The sequence below is a fragment of the Hemicordylus capensis genome, chromosome 1 (assembly GCF_027244095.1).
Source record: "Hemicordylus capensis ecotype Gifberg chromosome 1, rHemCap1.1.pri, whole genome shotgun sequence".
Classification (NCBI taxonomy): Eukaryota; Metazoa; Chordata; class Lepidosauria; order Squamata; family Cordylidae; genus Hemicordylus; species Hemicordylus capensis.
In genome coordinates this window covers 162,094,253-162,119,880 of record NC_069657.1, presented here as the reverse complement: position 1 = coordinate 162,119,880, position 25,628 = coordinate 162,094,253, and the positions used below count along the sequence as shown (strand labels likewise).

The following is a 25,628-nucleotide window of genomic DNA, read 5'->3' as shown; positions in this document are numbered from 1 at the left end:
AGGCCTGAACATCCTACTTCAGCTCTCAGGAAGCAGACCTGGCCCAGTACAGCAAGAAGCCTGTGTTCTTAAAGGGAAGCTCATATTTACCTGTGCTTGTGTGAGGAGAGGAACTGGTAGAAAATTAATATAATGATTTGAACTGATATTCTCATCACTCTCTTAGATTCTAAACACCACTCAAGAGCATGGGTGGACAAAGTTAAGATCTCCAGAAGATACTCTTTCTTTTTCTTTTTTAAAAGCCTACTTTCCAGTAGGCTTATGAGATCACCTGGCATTCCGTGTGTCCATCCCCTGCATCAACTTCGCAATATCTGGACCAATATGAACCAAATTGGGTACAGTTGTAGGGACACATAGGAACAGCTCAACGGCATAGTTTATGATGATGTAATCGACTCCATTTCAAGATGGCGGATGCGTAAACTTTTGAGGCACAAGTAGGCTAACTTGTGAACTGACTAACTGATTTGAACCAAATCTGTTACAGGTGTAGGGACACATAGGTATGGCTCAAGGGTGTAGTTTGTAATGTCGTCATCCACCTAGATTCAAGATGGCAGACACATGAAGGTTTGAAGTGCACATGGGAACTGATTTGGGCCAAATTTGGTACAGTTGGAGGGACACATAGAGACACCTCAAACACATAGTTTGTGATGATGTCATCCACCCCAATTCAAGATGGCAGACACATGAACATCTGAGGCGCAAGTGGGCTAACTTGTGAACTGCTGAACTGATCTGGACCAAATTTAGTCCAGTGTAGGGATAGTGAAAGGAAAATAGCAGGTTAGTTCTTACTAGAACAACTTATCAGAACCTTGGGAGCTACCAGCATGAAAAAGTGGCTTGGAATGGTGGAGTCAGCCACAAAATGGCAGCTTGTACACACATTTACATCAACAGAAATTTTTAACATCAGTTTGCTAAATTCCAGAAGAATTTTGCTGCAGTACAGGTGGGGAGCAAGAAACTGGCAAGAAATTAATGGGGGGAGGGAGTAAAAGCAACTCTGAATGCCCAAAGAGAGAGAGATTAAAAATGCTGTAGTTATGCCCACACTCAGCCAGCCAATCAGATCTGCAAGACAGCTGGGAGGGAAAAGAGGGAGAAACAAGCCCAAATGCCTGAAAAGCTACTATAGATAAGTCCGGGAGCTATCAGTAGCTCCCTGAGCTAATGAATGCCCACTCCTGCTCTAGAGAAATAGCAAGGGAGTATTTCTTTTTAAAACCATTTGTTATTTTGTCCTTAATAGTATACAATCCTATAACTTCAGCTGTATCTATTTTTAAACCTTATCAGGTCTTTAAGTTTGGCTCTTCCATGCCCCAAGTTAACACCACCTACTAAGGGGAACTGGATAATGGATACTTATTTTTACACAGATTTATTGGTGGCAGCAGGGTACATTAAGGCATTAAAGTTATAGAGTAGTAAAACTTCAGTCATGGGAACGATCTTCAAGGTTCAGTCCTCTAAATACCTCCAAGAGATATGGTGCCTTGAAGAGCTTAACTTAAACTGCTGCACAAACACCATGAGTAGCCAGATTGGAAGCTCTAATTTGCTGCAGGCTAAGGAAATTCCTTTATGTTCTGGACATGGTCAACAAATAACGCCAAACAAGTCATCGTCACTCATCCATAGATTCTGGACACATTAATTACTCTATACATTTTCTTGGAAGTTTAATACATATTTTCCTTTGTAAAGTTCTTTGTATGTAAAATTTGCCTGGAGGATTCAAGGACAACAGTCATTGCGCTGATCATTATCAGAAGGAAGAGAATGTAAACTACTACAATTAAGAAATTTTCAAGTGATTTCCTAAAGGGTTTGCTGAAATGCACAGGAATAGGGATTAGCCTTGTTCCAACATACTTGTTTATTCATCATTTCCCTTTTCCCATGACTTTTGGTAATCTCCATGAAAACACAGGCAGTCTATTAATTGTCAGAAGCCCAAAAAGAACTACTGTGCAGACATTCTAGCTTTAGATTCAGACAAGGCAGTGAAGCACAACCCAAGATTCAGATTTCCCACTTCTTTTAACTCTCCTCTTCCATCCAAGTTACATGTCTTGCTGTGGCCCAGGCGGGCAGATCTATCAGAAGATTTAACCTTTAATTATGAAATTAGGGCTGGAGGCATTTTAGTCTTCACTACCCCGTTTCAAAAACTGTGAAAACTGGGTTAATGCTTCTGAATTGTCTTCAGAGTATTTTTCCTTTTCTTTCTGAAAGTAACTTTAAAAAAATTGAACCTAGAGACAATATTTTTGAGAATGTCTTCTGTCGCCCCTTTCCTTTTATGAAAGGCTAAGCATACACTACTGGGCATGTTAACAGCAAGTGTGCTAATAGGGCTGAAGCCAAACAATGTGCACATGACAACTCTCACCACTTACCTCTGCACAGGATCACTCTGTGTGGAGGTAACCCTTCTCAAAGCTAAATCTTTGCATAGGCGAACAAAGACATCAGGCCCTCATCCACTTTACCATAGCTATCATATTTTCACAGAGATGTGGCAAATCTATGCTTTTCTTCCTAGTCAAATTGTTGCAGAATATCGGCTTCTCATTTCTCTCCAATAGGAATGCAATTCAAATACCCTTTTCAAGCAGATTCAACCCACCATCCTATTTAGTCTTTTGTAACTTAGGTCTACAAAGCTTCTTAAAAGCTGCACATTCAAGTTTCTTATGTTCTAGCAGAAGCTTATGCATGTATGTACAGAAAAAAAATATTTGCAAACTTCCTTTAATCCTGGTCTGATATCTACTATTATTGCATTAGTCCAAACATTTGCAGGAAAAAGGACTCTAACTGCAAAAATTCAGTGGTGTGAATAGCAATGTTCCATTCTAACACTAGAATGTTTTAACTTGTAATTAATTTCTCCCCCTTGTTTGTGTCAGATTTGCACTTTCAGCAGTTGTTTGGATACACTGCACATAATGAACAAGGTAAAAAACAACAACTTTGACAACCATTTTAACAATAAAAACGTTAATTTGTGACTTGGGAGGTGATTGGAAATTAGCATTTATTTACATATATAATATCTATCTGCACTACACAAGACATGCTTGCCAACTGGCACATACTTATTCAGCAGTTCATCATTTCAGCAAAACTATGTACACCCCCTAGATAATTATGTGATCACAACTTTCAATTACATAACTGATATGGTTATTATCTCAAAATGCACATAGTGGCTAACAAAAGGCAGTAACCTTTAAGCAGACATTTTCAACAAATTGAAGATTCTATTAGTTTGGAGCGATGTTAAATAGTTTAGGATTTGAGTAGAGCCTCGAGATTCCTTGAAAAGCATCCAATTTCCTTTGTGCCTGAACAACAGAAAATATTGTGGGATGCTCTTCGAGCCAAGCCATTTTCTGAAGACTGAACAATTTCAATGTAAGCAAGTTATCTAGAACCACTGTTATCCTGGATAAAATGAATGTTTTTGCTTTTGACTTTCTCTGAGCCTGTTCCACTGAACTCAGAGTTACGGGTGTGCAAGGACTACATGGAGTGATTCGGTCCGAATTCGAACTTAACTGCCACTCCATGAACCAGTTTGTAGGACCAACTGGTTGGTCTGGTCAAACATATGAAAAAGCTAAAACTGGATTAGAGCGGTTTGCAATCAAACCACTCAAACTCCCTGCTTAGTGGCAAACTGGTTTGACCGCAGTTCCCTACTCAGAGTAGTTAGATTCCACCCCAATTCACTTAAGAGTTGTCAAGAGTTCAACTGTTATGAATTCCTACAGTAGCTCAGAAGTTTCCAAGAGCTCAATACAATTTCAGTTTGCGTGTGGAGACTTTTTATGTAGACTTTCTTCAGTTCTCGCCCTTTTAAAATCACTTTGAAATCATTTGAGCTAAAAACTCTGTGGCCATTAACCTTCCTGCTCTTCTGGAGTCTTAACAACAGATTTCTTTCTAGATGGGCATCTGGATACCTGTGGCTATGGAGTCACATGTCTAACAATGCACTCCTATGCTTCTTTATTCAGAAGCAAGTTCCACTTTGGGGCTTACTCCCAAGGATGTGTATAGAGGAGTTCATTCAAAGGCTATCCTAGGGCTACCCTAGTGAACCCACAGCTGAACTTGCAGCCAGGTCCATCAGGGCAATGCCTAATTCATTGGGTCTGACCGGAAGTTTCATACACAGACTTCCAAACAGAAAGTGTTCAGCATTGACATATAATGGGAGAAACCCTGCATGTAAAATGGGGATGCATATACAGCACTGCCCCACTACTGGAGAATGTTTATACATGTGGGGGTGTAATGTGTGTACATCAAAAGCTCCTACACACAAAATGAGACTCTGTTTTTAATTATCTGTTTTTCCACGCTGGTCGTGCCTGTGTTTTTCCTCCAGTATTTGCTTATCATTTAATGGAGTGTCTGCTCCCTGGAACAAGGACCCAAAAACGTGCCAGGGGGGCATGTGGTTTCAAATCTATTAACCTTTCCTCATGATGAATCCCTATGAGGATTCATTACACACCAAAGAGTCTAAACACCTCAAAAATCCTAAAATATTAACTGAGTACCCAGTGGCTTGCGGGGTAGTTGGCACATGGGATGCCACTAATTCTCCACCCCCACCCACAAAGCAGTGGGGTCAAAATGAACAGAAGAAATGAAGGTGTATAATGAAGTCACCAAAGAATCTAAACATTTCAAAAATTCCTAAAAAATAAACTGAGAACCCCAGTGTGTGTGTGTGTGTGTGTGTGTGTATTTGACACATGGCAGTTGACAGATGAAGGTGTGCAATGAATCCTCATAGGGATTCATTGTATGGGAATGTTATTAGACACCAAAGAATCCAAACACTTGAAAAATAGTGACTGCATATTTTACTCCATAACTCCACTTCTACAAGAGCTAGAGCTCAGCTTAAAAAAAAATTAGACGTGGAGATCCATGTTAGGGTTAGGATAGGGCAACTTCGAATCCCCATTATTTCATATGGCAGAAATATACAAAATCAGTAGAAACTAAAAGAAAAATCATTAGAAATCAACCACGTGCCCCACTGCTTTGAAATTTGGGTGGTAGGGGGACCTACCCACTACCCAAATTTGGTGCCCCAGGACCTTTATAAGTGGTCTCAATCGATCCAAATAAAATCAAATCCAAATTGAATCTGGGGTGATTCGGGGGGACAGATTCAGACACAAAATAAATCAGGGGTGATTCGATTTGGGCACAAATCAAATCTAAAAAATTGATTTGTGCACATCCCTAATCACTAGAACGGTGACAACAGTTACTACAAGATTTGTTCCTACAAGACAACTGTTACTACAAAGTTTGAGAGTAGTGAGAGATGAGTAAGATAGACAGAATGGAGATATTTACTAGTAACACAGGTTAAATCTTCCTACATAGCAGGACAATATTTGGAGAACCAAGCAACTGTATGGCACAGAAGAAAATTACTTCAGATCATCAGGTGCTAATATTCTGCCATTATCTCTCATAATAATTCTAAGCTTTTCAGTAACTTTGCTTATAGACTGGATAATCCATGGTAAAAGACCATGGACTTAAAAATCTCTCTTGGTCTCTTAACATAACTGAATGTGAAAACCAATCATGCATTTTATGATGTATTCTACAATTACAGTATGTTTGGAAGGGCCGTATCATACATGCTTTATCTCCAGTTGTTCCAAATTTCACCTCTTTGCCTTGACATTCAAACCTATTGAGTGTACATTTGAAAACAGAAAACTTTCCTAAATGAGAAAGGGGAGGAAAAACAATTTACAGGATTTCCAAGTGCCATTATGTTAAAATGCAACCATATGTAAGCATTCTAGAACTCTTTTTACTGCATCAGCAAAAGTTAAGTAGAGTTAGCACAGGTATTGGTGGCAACCCACTCTTCCTTTGCTCCTAAGAGCAGGGGCAATTTGGTAATGAGTTTGAGACCATCCATCGTTTCAAATGCTCTAAAGTGAAAGTGAAGCACATTTGGATCTGGACTGGAAGTGAATAACAAGCCAAAATCAATATAGATTCCAATTTCACTAAGTGATTCTGATTATGACTCATCCCACAGGAAGCCAAATCCAGTCACTTTATGACAGGGCACTGATATATTTAAACCCAGCTCTTTCCAGGGAAAGCTATAGCTGTAATAATTCACAGGTTAATAAGCAATTGACTTTTAAAGGATTCAGCTGAACAAATAAAACGAGTTCTTGCTATGAGTTTGCTGAATGGCCTCCAACTGAGGAAGGCTCTGATAGTCCTCCCCATAATATAAAAGAAACTCTAATAAGCCACGGCTGTTAACATCTTGAAGTAGTTCACCTCTAAATCCAAGCACACTTTGCTCGCCCTAGATATTATTCTAAGACACATGTCTGTAGATTGTGGGGGACATACTTGGAGATACTATTACCCATTATCATTATGTGATGCATCTGCTAAAATGATCACACACACACACACCTACACACACACTTTCTTTTTGTTAAGAAGATAAATCTGTGTGTGTATACAGAATGCAAGCATGATAATAACCAAATCCAAAAGAAAAGATTCCAAATGACTCCAACTACAAGCAATCACCACAGATTTCCATATGGGTCTTATGCCTAATGTGCTCATTGTTGGGCTGAGCTTGAAAACAATCCAGAAATTTCAGTTGATTCAGAATGCAGCATTATTTTCAGAAGAATCTAGCTGCCCTGATCATATTACTCCAGCATTAAAACATGTTCAATGCATGAAAACATTTTCACTGATAGTCAATTTGTTTCAAGGGTGTAAGTGTCTCCTCCCGTCTGCCTCCCTCTCTCTGTGACAGCTGTTCATGATGCATCAGGGGACTTTCAACTATCATCAGTGGCAGTAAAGGGTCAGCAAAATGGAAGTACGGGTCCTAAAAGCTGCAAGGCCAAGCATATATCACTATTTTAAGATCCGAGAGAGTTGGCATTTGAGCTAAAATATGAGATTTAAGAAATTTTGCAGAACTGCCAGGGCTATGAGGAAGAATAAGGAATAATATAGTTATAGAGCCCCCCCACCTGACCCCCAGACTGATTCTGGCAGGGTCCATCCACAGAGCTATTTGTCTGATATATTAATGGATAACATTCACATGACTTATCTTGATAATAAAATGCTAGACATTTTATAGCAATGTTTCCTAAGCCTTCACTGCATGCAACAGGAACATAGGAAGCTGCCATATACTGAGTCAGACCATTGGTTCAACTAGCTCAATATTGTCTACACAGACTGGCAGCGGCTTCTCCAAGGTTGCAGGCAGGAATCTCTCTCAGCCCTATCTTGGAGATGCCAATGGCTCCATTCCCTAAGGGGAATATCTTACAGTGCTCACACATGTAGTCTCCCATTCAAATGCAATCAGGGCAGACTCTGCTTAGCTAAGGGGACAAGTCATGCTTGCTACCACAAGACCAGCTCTCCTAACATGACTTCTTCCTGCTTCTCACTATGCCACACCAAGTGTCTAGTTCTTAACAAAGATGTTTATTAGTAACAGTTTGTTCCAGATCACAGAAAACAACATAAGTATCATTAACATTTGTATGAACTGGGACAGTTTTGAGAGCAACTGTGTGCATCTGACACTTTTTATTTCTGAACAGGTGAGTTTGCTTACAATAAAAAGACAACATATTCCACGAGGCAGAACAGAACAATGGGTCCTGGCCAAATCCTTTTGTTTGCTATAAAAACAATAATACTTCAAGTAATCCATAAGACATTTCCAGAGCTCTGCACAACAAATCAGGAAAGTGTTTCTACACAGCAGGTAAAAAAAGTTATATGAAGGTGAGTATCTCCAAATATTTAACCTATTCTTCCCCACACACCTCATTATAATTGACAATCAAGATTCCTCCTTATTGTTACCCGGGAAAGAGTGAGAGAATGAGTAGTGAAAGGTAAAAAGGCCCACCTGCCACTATTCATAGTTTAAATAATCAATTCAAGACTGGTTTTATAAGCTGTTAGGGATTTAAGAGCTTCAAATGTATCTATTCAAGCAGCCAGGGCTTCAGCCAACTCTGTCCCCCACCTGCTCAATAGATAATGAAAGATATTAAGTCCTTCTCACAACCAGCTCTACCCAGGCTAAGACAGTCCTATCTGGGTAGAGCCAGTCATGAGAGGTACCAGGATCGGTCCCAATCCTAGAGCTTTGCAACCAGGTAGCCCGGGTTTCCAGGCTAATGGTGTGCCCTTCTACCCCACTCCCCCATCATGTGAATGCTCAGGCTGCCCGCAGCCTGAACATTCACAAAGCTGGGTGGCAAGAGCACCTGGCAGCAGGGACATTCCCCAATGCACCACATTCCTGGCACAGTGCATTGTGGGATGCTGGAGGACTTCCTCCTTAGGCTCCCAGCTCTGCCATTCACCCAGGCACTGGTTGTATGCCACGTGATTGGCAGAGCCTTAGAACAAGTGGCAATCACATGTGGGGAAACACTTCAATAGCATGCATGCAATGTTATCTGACAATGAAGAGTAACAGGCAGTGGGTCCATGACAGAAGGAGCTTCTGACAACAGCAAACTAGTGTGCCAAAAGTCTGGGTGTCACCCTCCATGTCCATCAGAATTCCGCAAAGCTCTGTATTAGTCAAAATATTTAAATCTAATTCCTTATTTTGCATTCCTTTATATTTCTATATTCTACTCACAGAAAATGAGAATAAACTATCCTATGGATTTTGATTGATAGGCCATTGACCAAGGTGAACTATCAGTTGATGGGCAAGGATAAAAGAATGTTATATGTGCTAGCCAGTTACCTGAGCAGTGAAACATTTCAGTGAACAGCACTACCTGGATCTGGTTTCCTTTGGAAGGGAGACAAATGAAGGCTTATGGTAACTTTGTAAGGTCCCTCTATAGCTGGGTACTGGGCAAATGCAAAATTCTGCTCACCTTTTGCTAACAGGCAAGACTAAAGAAAAGTACTTTTCCCTCCTGTGTGTTTTGCCTGCATGTGGAGCTAATTGTTGATTTGGCCAAGCTCTTATTGAGATGCGTTTTGCACCAGAGAAATTTTCCCCCTCCTCCTGCTGAGTCAATAACCAGCCTTGGAGGCTTTAAAAAGGTAAAAGACAAAGGAAAAAAAAACTTTATTCAGTGACTACAGACTAGTTCCATCTGAGGGTTTTTGCTTTTTGATACACTTCAAAATAATTTAATTGTTTAAAAGAATACTTCAAAAGCACCCCAAATGATGCAAGGGTGCACACTTTAAAATTTAGTTACTTAGTTACATATAACATATATTTAGGAAATGCAAAGCGCACACAGAGAGAAATATGTTTCTAACGCAAAGTCTGACTAACACACTTTCTCCTACCCTAAACTTCCGAAGCCACTAGCCTTGGATTCCTTTGTCCTTGAACTCACCAAGCTCCTGATGAGAATCAAGCCTCTTACAGTCCTGTCTCCCAAGGATCTACAGTCATCCTACTTTGCTGCCGTGTGGCAACCGGGATTGGATGTAATCCTGGTGGTACACACGAGCATGCAAAAATGGGCTAAGGGAGCCCAACCTGGTTTTGCACGCTTGTGTGAATAACCTCTGTATTTCATAGCTCAAAAACACGTATTTGAAGTGCCTGATGTCATATTTTGACAATTGTATTTTAAAACAGTTGACAAATCTGGTACTCAATATACATACAGTTTGGGAAAAGTGACTCAGAGTCTGTGTTGAATTTCAAGGGAAGTCTCGAGTGCAGAGTATGTATAGAGCTTTAGTGCTGACATGTTTAAGCACAATATCCTTCAGGTTGTGGGAAACCCTGCTGAAGCAAGAGGGTATGTCCCATGACACACAACTCTATAGAATTTGTCAGTCTTTTGCGTGCAACTGGTGATGTCACAATTTCCAAAATATAAACTGGGACCCCTACACAGGATCATGATATATAGGTAATATAAAGTTAATGGAGCAAAATGGTATGATTGATGTATACTATGTTTGTAACAGTGTTTTGAGAGCCAAATTACACGTTACATTAAATGGGTAGCTAGTTTGTTTTAAAAACTGACATAGCTACTTTAGGGAGGACAATCAGGATCAGGGCTACAGCATTTGTGGAGCAAGGAGAGCTTTTTTTTAACCCTTTGTCCCCTGTGTTACTGTATCTGTGAAAATTAGGTTCTCAAAACTGCTATTAGTTCTTGGAGGTGGAGGGAAAGTTCCATCTACTAGCTGCTTCAGGGGCACAATTTTCAATGGGACTATGACATAGGGGCAAAGAGTTAGCCTCCTCCCACCTTCTTTGTACAGTGGTCCAGTCTCTCATGCATGCTATTTATATCGAGATTTTAAAACACATTCATATACAGGGCCAAAGTATGCATTTAAAATAATACACAATTTGTGTCATGTTTTCTACACGCTCATGAAATCACCATAAATAACCATCATGGCCCTGATGATCATACTATTTTAGTTTCGTAGCAGTTTAGTATTTCTGACCATATCTCCAAGTTTTTGTAGTGTTGCACCATTTGCTTCTACATGGTTTGTGTAGCCCAACAGTTTCCCCCCACTTGATCCCATTTTCCATTTCTGGTTTTGCAAGTGTTCATGGTGAAGGAGACAGACCCACAACACATTGTCCCCTGCTAACTGAGCAAAGAGTACTACCTTTTTGAAGTGGGGATACTCTTTATTTTGCAGGGGGAGAGCAATAGGCCCTTTCCATCCATTCTGAAGGTCTGCTTCAGAATCTATGAAGTCCATTCCTATTGGAATGTGAGTGGAACTCACATAAATATTAAAGGGGCCTTTTTCACAATGGGAAACCTTTTTTTTCTTTCATGCATCTTAGAGCTTAGCCCACATCTACAATTATAGAAGGGGATTGACGCTTCAGAGCCTAACAGGTTTTGCATGGCACAGCCAGAGTGTTTAACAGCTTCCATGTATAGGAAAAGCTATCTTGCAGAAATGTTTGAATCAACACAAAAGAGGCTAATGGCAATGGTGAAAACCCTGACCTGCTTGACCTCTGCTTGCAGGTGCCGGAGCTGAAGGCACTGCTCCAGTCGCTGGTGCGTCTGATCAGCATTGAGCTCCAGCTCATGCTGCTTCTCATGAAGGAACTCCAGCAGCTCTTGCACTTGTGTCGCTAGATCGATGTCCTTTTCACAGATCAGTTCAATGCCTGTAATGAAATAAAATGTCATCAGATGGGAAAGTACACAGCCCTGCTGTTCTACTGCTAAAGAAAGGAAGCCTGGAAAAATGCAGCGACCTGTAACCACCAGTTGAATGTTTCTGTTGCTGTTTATTCTAAATAAACCCACTCACATTTACACATGAATTTGTGGAGCACTAAGAAGTCAGTATACTGGAGTTTATCCTATTGTATGGTTTCTCTGCAGCTGGTGTCTGCTGGGCGGCTTAAGAAAACAAACCACACTATTCTTCAGCGGTTGCCTGTCCTGTCTACGGCCACTGGAAGGGACCATTTTACAGGGAATATTCTCCCTCAGCCTTCCTGGGATGCAACATTTTAGTGAATTTTTAAAAAGACAAAATGAGGTGGTGGGAACCTCTGTAACTCCTGTACTTCATTGACTGAATGAAAAGCAGAGCACTGAGTACATCTTGATAATGTTCACAGTAAACACTGATTATGGAGAATCAAGATTATCCTGGTCTTTCACGCAACATAACAGATAAGAAAGAAATGTTTTTTAAAAAACCACCCCCTTTCTGAATGTGCTGAACTCAGAGCAGTGGGTTCCGTGTGACCATGCCCTTGCTAGTATGGCTGCCTGTTCAGAGCCAAAAATCAGAGCCTCAGTTTGAGACCTAGACATGGTAGAATAAGCTGCTCTGTGCTATCTCTTGGCCCCTTTTTTGTATTTATAACTTGATTGATTTTTTCTTCTTCTTTTCATTATGCAATCAAACACTTAAAGCATGTGGGGGGAGAAAAGAAAAAAAAGGGGGGGGGAATCAGGGAAGAGAGAGAAATATCTGGCTACTTTAGAACATGAGAAAAAAACCCAAACAAAGCAATTATTGGTCGTTCCTGTGCAAACTACTAAAAGGGAACACCAATGTAATTATGTTATCTATTTAACCAGAAAATAATTTCTGCACAGAATCTTGGACTTGTGGACATTCCAGTTCTGCATGGAAGCGTGGACATTTCCAGAATCTGGCTGTTGAGTTAAGCTGCTCATCGAGCACCTGCTCCTGATAAAGCAGCTTTGCTATTAGTTCCAGCAGAAGCCCTGGATCCAGTTGATTTTTTAAATCATTAGATTCAAATTGTTAAATTCTTTTAGAAATTCAATGAAATTATTTCTATGTACATGTCTATTTATGTGTTTGTTTTGAAGATTTATATGAAGCATCGGTTGATTTGTCATGAAGAGCCAGCATGGTGTAGTGGTTAGAGTGCTGGACTAGGACCGAGGAGACCTGAGTTCAAATCCCCATTCAGCCATGAGACTTGCTGAGTGACTCTGGGCCAGTCACTTCTCTCTCAGCCTAACCTACTTCACAGGGTTGTTGTGAAAGAGAAACTCAAGTATGTAGTACACCGTTCTGGGCTCCTTGGAGGAAGAGCAGGATATAAAATGTTAAATAAATAAATAAATAAATAAATAAATAAATAAATGAAATTACAGTTTCCAGGCTCTATAAGTACAACATGAACACAACCCTGTTTTCAACTTGATTCTCCCTTTCTTCCCCTAGCTTGTTTACAACCATCAGCAGCTTCGGGACTGTTATACTGTATTACAATGACTGTTAATTTATGGCTGCTATTCCTAATCAACAATATCATAACATTTGTTTACACATATATACATCATATACCAAAATAATCCTAGCTCAATTACCCTCTAGCTCATCAGAGAAGAAATATCCCTTTAGATATTTCATTAGAAAAGCAATTTGACCACACATCCTTTCTGCTCGTTCAGCATGCAGGAACTGCTTGTTATAGCATCCATTGGAAAGGGAATACAAACTGTCAGTCAGCCACAACTGATTGAGGCTCAAAACATTAATAATGTATCCTGCAGGGCTTTAGCATTCATAGAAGCTTAGAAAAGTTTCAGGTGAGGTAAGACCCCACAGGAATTAGGCTGAGCTTGGAAAAGTGGGTGAGAGTGTCAGAGGCGATGAGCAATAGGTGGGAGATAAAGGGGTGGACAGCCCGGTACGAGCAACATGATGATAGGCAGAGGAGTTCAAAGAAAGGTTTTGCATGAAAACAAGTTCTAGATTTGATTCTTGGCAACTCCAGGTATGACTGAGAAAGACCCCTGTGTGGAATTCTGGAAATCCATTATCAGTAGAGATGTGCATGAAACTGTTCGGAGGCCCTTTTATGGGCTTCTGAACAGGTTTGAACACTGGGGGAGGAGGTATCGAAGTTCAAAGCTGGGGGGCGTGTCACTTTAAGGGTGAGGGAGGGTGCACTCCCCCCTGCCCCCCCTCCTGGTGCTTGGTTTGCATAAAAGCCTTCGGGGCAGCAGTGTACCTCCCTGAGGCCCCTTTCCTCTCTTCAGCTGGATGTGGCCAGAAGTACCGGGTGCGCGTGTGCTCCCCCGCCCTTAAAGTGAAATCCCCCACCTCCCTTGAGCCACCCCCACCCGGTTCCGTGCACATCCCTAATTACCAGTCTGCTCAGACAATATTGGGCTAGGTGGCCTGACTCACTAGAAGGCAGCTTCATACATTCATCTGATATGGGAACAAGGTCATTATGAATCAGATGAGCAAGAAAACAGACACATGGTCAGTTGAGAGTTCTGCAGCACCAGGGATAGCTCCAATGAAGACCCAGACTCAACCAAGCCGCTTTAGGCCAAAGCTCCACCTCTGAAGTTATGAGGAAAGTACATTGCTTTGAATTTGAGCTGTGTGCTGTGGTGCTGTTGAGCAGTCTAAAGTTATGCTTTTTAATTTTGTAAAGAGGGATTCCAGAGGAGTGGTGTAGATGACTGGTGGACTTTTACAGCAGGGAGTTTGGGTCTTTCAGTTGAAAATCATGCCAACACCTCTTCATGCCAGATCATGTCAACACCTCTTCTGAGAGTTCTGTGGGAAGATCCCCTCTGGAGGACTTGGTGGCAGCTTTAAGCACAATGGGAACTCTGGAGCAGGTTTCTCTGGCTCAGTATCATTGTCAGTAATCTCTGGGGTCTGAATCACAATATTATCTACATTTCTCTATATATGACATTTCTCCCTATCACATACAGCATTGTGCAGCAACATCCTCACTTTCTAGCAATGGCCACATGCATCACATCCCTGCTGTCCTGAATTAATTCCTCTACCAACCAATGCAGCAAGGAGTGAGCGATGAAGAGACGGAGAGTGAAACGGCTAAAATGGGACAGATACTGAGAGGATGAGGACTATGAGAGCCTGAAAAAAGTTGAGTGGAGAGTCTGGTTCTGGGCACCAAAGTAAAAGAGAAGGGGACAAAGTGGTAAAAAGATACTGAAGGAAGCTTTACTGGGTTCTGAGCATTAAAAAGGCTTTTGAAGTGAGGGGAGCTCAGTACGTAGGAAGCTGCCATATACCGAGTCAGATCACTGGTCCATCTAGCTCAATATTGTCTACACAGATTGGCAGCATCTTCTCCAAGGTTGCAGGAATGAATCTCTCTCAGCCCTATCTTGGAGATGCCAGGGAGGCAACGAAACCTTCTGCTGATGCTCTTCATCAGCAGAGCAGCTCCATCCATGAATACCTTACAGTGCTCACGCATGTAGTCTCCAATTCATATGCAACTAGGATTGACCCTGCTTAGCAAAGGGGACAACTCATGCTTGCTACCACAAGACCAGCTCTCCTCCCAGGACCAGTTTTCTGAAGGACAATTTGACGCTTTGGTAACATTTTTCATCAGATTTGCAAACCATCAGGCACAATATTCAGGGACATGAGCATTTTGTTTGGTAAGGGGATTTAGAAAAGTCTGCAGTTTAAACCCAGTTATATTTTCATATGATTTAAGGAAACCAATCCATCCAATAAAAATACTCATCCATGAGTATTTTTCCAAAATCAAAGAATTTCAAAGAAGCATTTAAACATGTGTTCTGTTAACACAGATATGCATTTGAGAAGACCCTGCTTTCTCATTGTGTATGCCAGCAGTGTGGCATAAAATTGTGTGACACGTGACAAGACAGAAAGGGCAAATCATTCATCACAGGAGAACCGGCTACCCTTTGATATCCTAGGCCCTTCACTGATTGCCACTGATGTGTTATCGCAATCAGAAATACACCAGCCATGTGTGTGTGATTGAAAATCGCGAATGCAGTCAGATCAAAGGGGCATAGTGAACTCAAGCATACTAAATGCCGGAAAAGTCCCGAGGACACAACACCATATGCAGGCTAATTAGAACAAATGTGTGCCATGTCTGGCATTTAGGGAGGAAACTCTGTTCCCAAAGGGGAGGATACATTATCAGGCTCTGAAGGTGACGTTCATTCTATCTTATTTGGTAACTAGTATTTTTAAGCCCGTTATGATAACGGGCGCTAGCTTTCTATCCCGTCTTTTCTGTCTCTCTCTCTCTCTTTCTGTCTCTTTTTCCCCCCCTTGTCCCCTCTCTTTTTGTTTTTGTTGTTGTTGTTGTCTCTGTTTTTGTTCTTCCTTATTTTGCTTATACTTTTGGGGGTGTGTGTGTGGATGAATAACGGCCAAAATGGCCCATGAGAAGGTGGCCGCCCCCGCCTATCGCCCTCCCGCGCACCCAGCTGCCGGAGCCCACCTTACCCGCTCCAGCCCGAAGGAGAAGAGAGGAACTCGGGAACAGAGCTACTCTCTGTGTTAAGCTGCTGCCCATACTGTCGCAATGGACGCAATAGGCGTCCTTTGCATCCATAGCGGCAGTTTGAGCAGTGACTTAGCACAGAGAGGAGCTCTGCTCGTGAGCTCCTCTCTTTTCCCTCGGGCTGGAGCGGGTAAGGTGGTCTTCGGCAGCTGGGTGGGCGGGAGGGCGATAGGCGGGGGCGGCGACCTTCTCATGGGCCATTTTGGCCCTTAATCTTTTTTGGGGGGGAGCGGGGAAGGTGATTTTGGGCAGCTGGGAGGGCGGGTGAGCAGGCGGGGGCGACGGCTGTGAGCGGGCGGGGGCCTCGTTGGCGGCTTCGCCGCCACCTCGCCCAGCTTCCCTGTCCCCCGTCTCGGTCTTCCCCCGCCGCCATTGCCCTCGCCTTTTTCAGGGCGGCCGCTTCTGGTTGCCTCGGCCTCCTCTCGCCGTGCTGCAGCTCATGGCCGAGGCGGCGGCTCTGCCGCCGCCTCGGCCACTTTCCCCTGCCGCCACACACCGGCTAATGGCCGCCCGTGGCTGTGGGACACTGGTGTCTGCGGTCCTGTGTCCCTTGGGCTCTTCTGGGCCTGCGCTTCGCGCAGGCCCTGAACAGCCCAGGGAGGCAGGGACGCAGATCCCCAAGGTTCCAAAGCCACGGCCACTCACTTAGCCTTTTATTATATAGGATGAAGAGTCATTTTGTTTGGGCCAAGAAAGAGAATGAACCCAGCTGTTTTCGCTTCTATGTGTCTTTCAGTAAAGCAGTTTACAAGGCCAGATATCCCAAGATGGCAATGCTCACCTTGTGTCGGTCTCAAATTTGCTTGCACTTTCAGCAGGAAGATTTAAGTTGTGAGTGGAAAAAAGAGCAACCTAACTCTTAAGTGGCACAGCAGGTAAATGCTTGACTAACAAGCAGAAGATTGCCAGTTTGAATGCCCACTGTTATGTTTTCCAGACTATGGGAAACACCTATATCGGGCAGCAGAGATATAGGAAGATGCTGAAAGGCATCATCTCAGACCGTGCGGGGGGAGGCAATGGTGAACCCCTCCTGTATTCTACCAAAATAAATCCACAGGGCTCTGTGGGTGCCAAGAGTCAAAATCGATTTGATGGCACACTTTACCTTTACTTTAACTATCCAAAGCTTTTTCTCCTTATCTCCATTGTAATTTAGAGTATCTAACAGAGCTGAAAGGTATGTTGCATAAGCTTTCTGCCGCATTCGCAGACACAAATTACATGGGAAGTGGACAAAGCAGACAGATCTTGTGTGAAAAAACAAAACTTCTGTGTTTTCTGACACCTTCCTCCTCTCAGTTCAATGTTTATGAGGACTGGGAGCACCTCTAAATGCCACATTTGAAGCATGTCCAGTACTGATTTCCACAGAGGATGTTGCTGGCCAAATACATGATGCCCTGGAAATCCGAGCTTTTCTGCCACAAATGGCCACCAAATCTGGGCTATAGTTGGATTTGCACCACTTTCCCCTGTTAGTAAGTTTTCCTATGCATTAGGTTTGCTTTGTATACACTTCCTGCGGAATACAATAGGAAGCATGGGTGGGGTAAACAGCCTTCTGAGGGGGGTGGGTGTTGTTTCCACCTACTACATGCACATGCACCTTTCCCCTCCTCTTACTTTGGTATCTGTTCCAGAAACGTGTTCCTTCCCCCCACCATTCCCTGCCTTGCAGGTCGCTTCAGCACACGAGCAACTAGGCATGCTGTTAATTTTGGAAGCTGTAAACCGCTCCAAGCTTGTACAGGAGGCTTTGCTGGCGTGGAAGCACTCCACCGCTCCAGCTCTAACATTTTTTTTAAAAAAAGATATTCATGGAAAGGCATGATGAAAGAGAGGGAGGAGGTGCACCTCTTTAAAAATGTTTTCGTTAGAGGTGTCTACAGGAAACTACGGGGAAAAAACCCAGTACAGAAGAGTACACAAAACAGTAGAGAAACCATGAGTGTCTGCAAAGCCCACAGTCACTTTGGATTACTTTTAGTGAGCAATCCCTCTGATACCATGATCCCTCATTAAACCCTCTCATTTAGAGAGCCTCTGATAGGACAAGGCTTTGAGGAGCCAAAGAGCTTCTCTTTCCATCTGTTTTGATTGATGGCATGAGTAATTAACCTTACTTACTTTTTCCTAGTAGTTTTTACTTCCTTGAGATTATTTGGGGGGGGCGGGTAGATGTGAAAGTAAGCTTAATCTGAGACTCAATGATGCTCTTTTTTCCTCTAAGTATGTGTTGAAATGTGTTGTAAAATGTCCAGCCAATAGGTGGCACTAGCATTTGCTAGTAGTGATCCTAATTGGAAGCAGGGTCCCTTCTTACTTCCTGACTATATTTCTTGTTGAACTTGTCTCTTCCTGTAACACAATTAAGAGGTCTTCCCTATAATGGCTGCCTCTCAACTCTCATGACAGTATAGTGTTAATTATATTGTTATTGTACACCGCCCAGAGCCTCTGGATGGGGCATTTTATAAATGTAATAAATAATAATAATAATTATTATTAATAATCATATAATTATTCATATTATTATTATTATTATTATTATTATTATTATTATTATTATTATTATTTCTTGTTTACACAGTCAGGCAACCAGTCAATAACACCTGTCTGACTGTGTAAACAAGAAATAATAATAATAATTCATGGCACAGAGATATCTCTGCTCACATTACATTTTTGCAATAGTGGATTTGCCAGCCAATGCTAACCCACCTACCTGAGGCCTGGACTTCCATGATGTACTGATGCAAATCTTGCCCTTGCTGGATAACCTCAAAGGTCATGTTGTTCATAGCCAGCTTCCGCTCAGTGTGCCGCTGGAGGCGCTGCTCTGCTAGAGTCAGATCCTCAGTATTGAAATCATTCATTTGCCTTAACAAGTCTTCATTCCAGGCATCTAATTCGGCTGTCACCTTCAAAGTAAAAGCAAGCAAGACTGGATAAAAATCCAAGGGCGCCCAAAATCTGGTTACTAAGAAATAATATGTAAAATGGCTTCATATATGTATTTTCAACCTCTGATTCACCAGTCTATGTAATTCAGCAGTCTATGGCTGCTTTGTAACGAAGATTTGGAATAATTATTTATTTATTGCAATGGAAAATAACCCTCACCCTCAAGTACAAGGTGTCTTATGCACACAAACAAATGTAACAGTGGAATCTTAAAAGGAAGATCATTTTGAAATTGTGGTTGATTAAAATTAGTTATTTTCACACACAACAAAAGTTGGGGTTTTTTTAATGGCGCTTTCCTATGTGACTTGATTGAACTTCCTTAGGCTGTTTTGCCTGACAGTATGTCAGCCTTGACAAAAATGCAGAAAAAAATGGCTGAAAATCTGTCCAGGGCTTTTAAAAATTTATATATTTCTACCCCATCTTTCTATCAAAAATTCCCAAGGAAGCTGACACAATTGCTCAAAAACAACTATTAACAACTATTAACAATAAAAACAAAAGCATCACAGGAACACGTAAAAGCAGCAGAAGAATCATTAAAACTGTCAAAAGTTGCTAAAACTTGGGAAAGCAGAACAGTGTTTAACCTGGCACTCAAAAGTTGTCAGGTGTGTGAACAGGTGGTCAGATAAGAACATAAGAACAGCCCTGCTGGATCAGGCTCAAGGCCCATCTAGTCCAGCATCTTGTTTCACACAGTGGCCCACCAGATGCCACTGGAAGCCTACAGGCAGGAGTTGAGGGCATGCCCTCTCTCCGGCTGTTACTCCCCTGCAACTGGTACTCAGAGGCATCCTGCTTTTGAGGCTAAAGGTGGCCTATATAGCCCTCCAACTAGTAGCTGTTGATAGACCTCTCCTCCATAAAGTTATCCAAGGGAAAGGAGTTTCATATACAAGGTACCACTACTGAAAAGGCCCTGTCTCTGGAAGAACTGTCCATTTCATCACACCTCAGAAAATGGAGGCACTGAGAGTTGGGCTTCTGATGGAAGAACTAGGCAGGGTTGCATGGGAGTAGGCAGTCCTTCAGATAAACCAGCCTTCTGAATTGTGCCCAGAAAAAAACTTCTAGGCAGTAAAGTTCTTGAAGCACTGGGAAAATATGCTTATTTCTATGTATCCTGTTCACCAACCTTACAGCTGTATGTGGAAACCAACTGAAGTTTCCACACAATCTTCATAAGAAGTCCCACCTGAAGTGCATTACAGTACAATACAATGTAATTTTGTATATGGCCCAAGAGGAGGTAAGAGGTAGGGGTGTGCATTTTGGAATTTTCTTGTTTCGATTTGTATCCGAATCGAAACACCCCCGTTTTGTTTTGTACCCAAATTTTCTGAATCCGAATCAGCCGTTTTGTTTTGTAGCCGAATTTTCCGAATCCGAATCAATTTGGATTTTTAAAAAGGGTCCCAGGGCAAAAACAGTGGGTGGTGGTGGTAGTGTCCAATGGGTGGAAGCTACCACCCAAATTTCAAAGGAATTAGGCAAAGGGCTAATTTTTGGTGAATTTTTTAAGTTTACACATCTTTAAGAATTTCCCCATAGGGAATAATGGGGATTCCAGCAAATGTATCGCTTCAAATCAAGGGGAAAGGGATGACCCAGAGCGGAGTGTGGTGGGTGGTAGTGCCCAATGGGGGCAAGGAAACTTCCAGGATTATCTCAAAAGAATTAGGAACATAGGAAACTGCCATATATGGAGTCAGACCATTGGTCTATCTAGCTCAGTATTGTCTTCACAGACTGGCAGCGGCTTCTCCAAAGTTGCAGGCAGGAATCTCTCTCAGCCCTATCTTGGAGAAGCCAGGGAGGGAACTTGAAACATTCTGCTCTTCCCAGAGCGGCTTCATCCCCTGAGGGGAATATCTTCCAGTGTTCACACATCAAGTCTCCCATTCATATGTAACCAGGGCAGATCCTGCTTAGCTATGGAGACAAGTCATGCTCAGCCACAAGACCAGTTCTCCTCTCCATTGGGCAAAGGGCTGATCTTTTGTGATTTGTTGAAGTTTACGTGTCTTTTAAGATTTCTCCCATAGGGAATAATGGAGGTTTCAGCAGCCCCATAATTCCACTTGGAGGGCACTGGGGTTTCCCAGAGCGAGGGGTTGTGTAGTGCACATAGGGTGCCAACCACCTCCATACACACAAGCCCTTGGGGTATTGGGTTTTTGTTTCTGAGGTGTTCATTGTAGATTCTCTGGTAGCATATGAGATTTTCAGTGAAAAACAAGAATCCACTCTCATATGCTACCAGAGAATCTACACTCAGAACACCTCAGAAACAACAGAACCCAGCACCCCATGGGTTAGCAACCCTTCCCCTGGCCAATGTGGGGTCAGTAAAGAGTGGCAAGAAGCAAAAGAGCCAATGCGGAACAAGGAGGGAATTGTCAGTAGGTCAGCCCATGATTTAGGTCACCGATCAGAAGGCTGGAAGGGTGGGAAATTCAAAGAGATGTCAAACACAAAATGGAGACTGACTCAGCGATCACTACAAAATGGAGGTCCGAAACAACAAAACGTTTTGTAGCCGAAACAGGGGCGTTTTGTTTTGTATACAAAACTTTTGGATCTGGAAAATGGGTGTTTTGTTTTGTCTACAAAACACCCGAAACTGGCTGTTTTGGGTACAAAACGTTTTGTATCCGAAACGTTTCGCACATCCCTAGTAAGAGGAGCTGCTTTGAAGATTTATTTAGCAATTTACTTGTATTATTAATACTATTTTAAATTTGAAAAGCCATTTATTTTTCTCTCACATTGCCTTCACAAGAAGGTCACTACTCTCTTTTTAGACATGGGGAATAGAAGTCAAGAGACAGAACTTTGGTCAAGACTTCTCAGTGAACTGAAGGCAGAAATGTTCAGTCCTCCCAAGTCGAACTATCTGATGCGAGTTTTAAACTTCTCTTTCATCCTACTGTTGAACTTCCATCTTCTCTTTCAATGAGTAGTAGCAGTAATGTTATTCAATGTGCCTATACAGATCCCGAACTATTGTACCTGCTTGTTTTAGGTTAGTTAAAACAATATCATGATGACTGTCTTCTAATGTGATCATATTGATGTCTATGTTGGGATTGTTGGGATCCTACTGACCTAATGTAAAATGAGGCTTATCTGGCTTTTGGCTGGTTTAATCCTCCCTTGAACTGGAACTGATTGGCTGGAGTTGGTCTAACTTTAATCCTCTGGGTTTTGAATAAAGGTTCAACTCACTGCACTAATTTGTATTACAAGACAAGAGAGCTTTTCTTTCTCCTAATGTTCAGGATTCTACTATTAATAATGTATTCTTAGTCACAGCAGACTAAGAAAGATAGAAAATTTTCCCTTGTTTTCTGAACGTGTGAATACATTTGCTGCTGCCACTTTTTTTTAAAGGGAATACAGCAGCAAAATGAGGAGAGTCTGTGCAAAGCCATCATAATGAATTTCAAGGACCCTTACATGTACTTTCCTAAGCACATAGCTTTATCATCAAAATATTTATAAGTTTCTGCCTATTTTCTGCCTAACTTGAACATTAAACATGATTAGTGATGGCCCTCTTCTTGTCATTAGGCAAAGGCGAGGTTTGGCCAAGCTAATCAGCTTGAGAGGTCTATCTGGAACAAAGCCTAACTGGTGTCATGGGCAAAATGAGGTCATTAGCGAAGAAATCCACACAGAAACAAGGGAGGGAAAAGTAAGAAATGTGATTAAGGTACAAGCAGGGAAGGAAGTGAAGTGAGAACAGGCGATGTAAGTTTTGGGGATGTGTAAGTATATATACATAGGAAGCAGCAACATTTTTAAGCAGGAAGGCAGTAGCACTTGAGATGCAGTTAAGATAACCAGATGCTCAGGCAAAGGGCTGTAGGGTGTTCTGGTATATCAGAGAAGATGATTAGCAAAGACTAATCACCTACTCTGGGGACCATACAAAGCAACCCACAATGCTGCCATGGCAAAGCCTCCTACCAGGACAACCCACAACCAAGATGGGGCAACAGAACACACAGCAAGTCTGCCGGAGACAAGCAAGCAGGAGGGAAGGAGCTTGAGGATGGCTCTCCAAGAAGCACTCCACCTGGCTTTGCAATGGCTGAGACTTCTACTGCTTTTCTAGCAACCACTTCTATCATGCCTTCAAAATGAGCCTTGTTTCCTTTCTCAGATGACTCATTTTCTGAAGGTTACCGTAAGTCAGGGTGGCCACAATATACAGGGTCTCATGACTAGACTGTTAGGGTCTGAGCTCCAGGTGAGAAGTAAAAAATGGGAGCAGTGAGGGGATGGATGGTCCTCCATCTGCTGTACTTTATACTCTCTAGGATATGTCTTCATGCTACTTTGTCTGGTTTTTTTGCTAGTTCTAGAACATCTGTGCTCTTTAAGAGGAGTCTAAATTCCTGTGAGCAGCTTTGAAGATGGCCAGGCCTTCAATGGAGGACTGACCATCTTCAAAGGTTTTATCTATAGGGTTTGGGACAAGGATACTTAACAACTGTATTCTCCTATATTAGTCTGACTGGTTTTTAAGACCTTCCATGGAGGTCTTTCTCAGTACTCCACATTTGGCTGGGATATGAGCAGAAGGTGGTCCCAGTGACTGTGCCCTCAATTTGGAATTCCCTTGAGAAATCCATAATGCTAGGAAAAGTTGAAGGAAAGAGAAGAGGATGACTAGCAGCAAGGTGGATGGACTCAATTACGACAGCAATGAAGGCACCACTGAGAGACCTTAAAGGCCAAGTTGAAGACAGATCATCCTGGAGAGAATCTATCTATGTGGTCACTAAGAGTCAACACTGACTTGATGGCACTTAATCAATCAATCAATCTAGGGAGACCCAGTCTGCTCCCTTTCTAATAGCCTTCCACTGTCAGATGAAGACCTTTCTTTTCAAACTGTCCTTGGTGTTAGAAGGCTTTTTAGCCTCTTCTGGTTGTTAGTGTTTAATTCTTTCATTAGTGCATGTTATCTGCTGTTCCCCTCCTGTTCTGTCATTGCTGGTTGTTTTATTGGATTTTAACTAACTGCTGATTCATAGATGTTTTGTCATTAGCCATCATGCCCATTTTTTTTAAAGGGCTGGGTACACATTTGTCAAATAAATAAATCATTTTGAATACCACTAAAACATGCTTATCAGACATGCATATTTAGTCCGATAGGCCCTTGTTAGGTCCAAAACCAGGCAGTTAAAGCTGTAATATAGCAGCAGATGTTGCCTGGATGCAGTTGCATATCTGTAGTAATTTCCTGTTTAAATCTGGCCTGCTACAACTGCTGTTTGGATTTGCTGCAGATCCCTGACTCTCTGGCCTAAATTCATCAGTAACTAGCCACAGCAAGGCAAGGAATCAAAGCCTTGAAAATGAGAAAGGTCTTTTGTGAAGAGAGAATTAGTTATATCCTGGTCCCTTAGAAGAGACCTTAGACATCAAGGGGCAATTACAGCTGGACTCAAAAAAATGGAGTTAGTGAAGCTAGTTCGGATAAAGATCACATGAATACTTGGCATGAGTCCTAGAAGAATCTCTAGGACAGTGCAGTTTTGTCCCTTCTATTCTCTGAGACTATACAAGTTAAAGCCGCCAAGAATTGCAGTTGTGATTGTACGCACAACTACATGTCTGAGCACACAAAAAGTATACAGTTTTAATAGATACATTGCTTGTGCACATGGCTCAGGTGTAGGTTAAAAATATGATGAATGGAGGAAGCAGAAAGCTGTGACAAAAAGGAACAGTGCAACAGTGGTCTTTTCAAAATGTTGGAAATCCATGTCAAAATAATGGTGGGAAGCAGAAGACATCAGCAAAACACATCTGTGGCCAGCAAGTAAATTGGAATAGCTAGATTCAGAGGGGAATTCAGAGGGAGGGCATTTTAAGTACTGTATCCCTAAAGTTTACTATTCCAGACCTCCCATTGGAGTTGGAGAAGCTGTTTAAGGAATAAAATTCAAACTCTCACAGCAGGAGTACCACTCATGGTAACGTAGCTATAAAAGCCTGCCTTTCTGAAAAACAAAGTCTGTCCTGTAATAGGGACAAGCCAGAGTGCAGACATACATCTTGCTTGGAAAATACATAGCACAGTACAAGCAACATGAAACATGGCACTCTTATGCCTACTCAAAATCTGTTCAGACTAAAATCAAATAGAGCTTTAATGGCAACGACAAATGAAGGTTTTTAAACATCCTTATGTGCTTCACATTTCAAATGTGGAATTAAATTAATTGCAGGAGGAACAGCCGTTGTGAGATTCATGGTGAGATTCATGAGGAGCATTTCCGTATCAGCTTAGCGAACAGGGCAGTCCTGCTCCCATTGAGTTCAGCTTGCATGTGGTGAAGCCCCACAGACTTCTGGATCAGTGATTCCCTGGATAAACATCCTCAGATATTTATTTTTTTACAGAAACTTTTTCAGTTTCTCTTTTACCACACATATTATTCTATCCTGCCAAAAATGTTTGTTAATAATGTTTCTATTTATCTATCATTTTTATACCGCCTGATATTAGGGATGTGCACAGAACCATGGGGGGCTGGTTCGATGGAAGGGAGGATAGCTTTAAGGGCAGGGGAGGGTTCCCCCCACCCACGGGTTTCCCCCGCTGGCACTCGCTGAAAAACCGGTCCTGCAAGGTGACAGCATGCCGCCGTGTCTGCTCCTCAGACTGGAAGCAACAGGAAGTAGCGTGGGTGTGCACATGCCGATGAGTGCACGTGTGCATGCTACTTCCTGTCACTTC

At 42.1% G+C, this 25,628-nt stretch overlaps 1 protein-coding gene across 11 annotated transcripts in view; it reads right to left on the bottom strand.

The window, feature by feature from the left end:
* The window catches only part of KALRN (kalirin RhoGEF kinase), a 920,107-nt gene that overhangs the window by 279,717 nt on the left and 614,762 nt on the right, over nucleotides 1-25,628 (bottom strand). For all 11 annotated transcript variants that reach the window (XM_053244819.1, XM_053244856.1, XM_053244784.1 and 8 more), the window contains 2 exons: nucleotides 18,624-18,819; nucleotides 11,067-11,233 (listed from right to left, as the gene is read on the bottom strand). In XM_053244819.1, coding sequence (XP_053100794.1) covers nucleotides 11,067-11,233; nucleotides 18,624-18,819 — 363 coding nt within the window. The remainder of the gene's footprint in view (nucleotides 1-11,066; nucleotides 11,234-18,623; nucleotides 18,820-25,628) is intronic.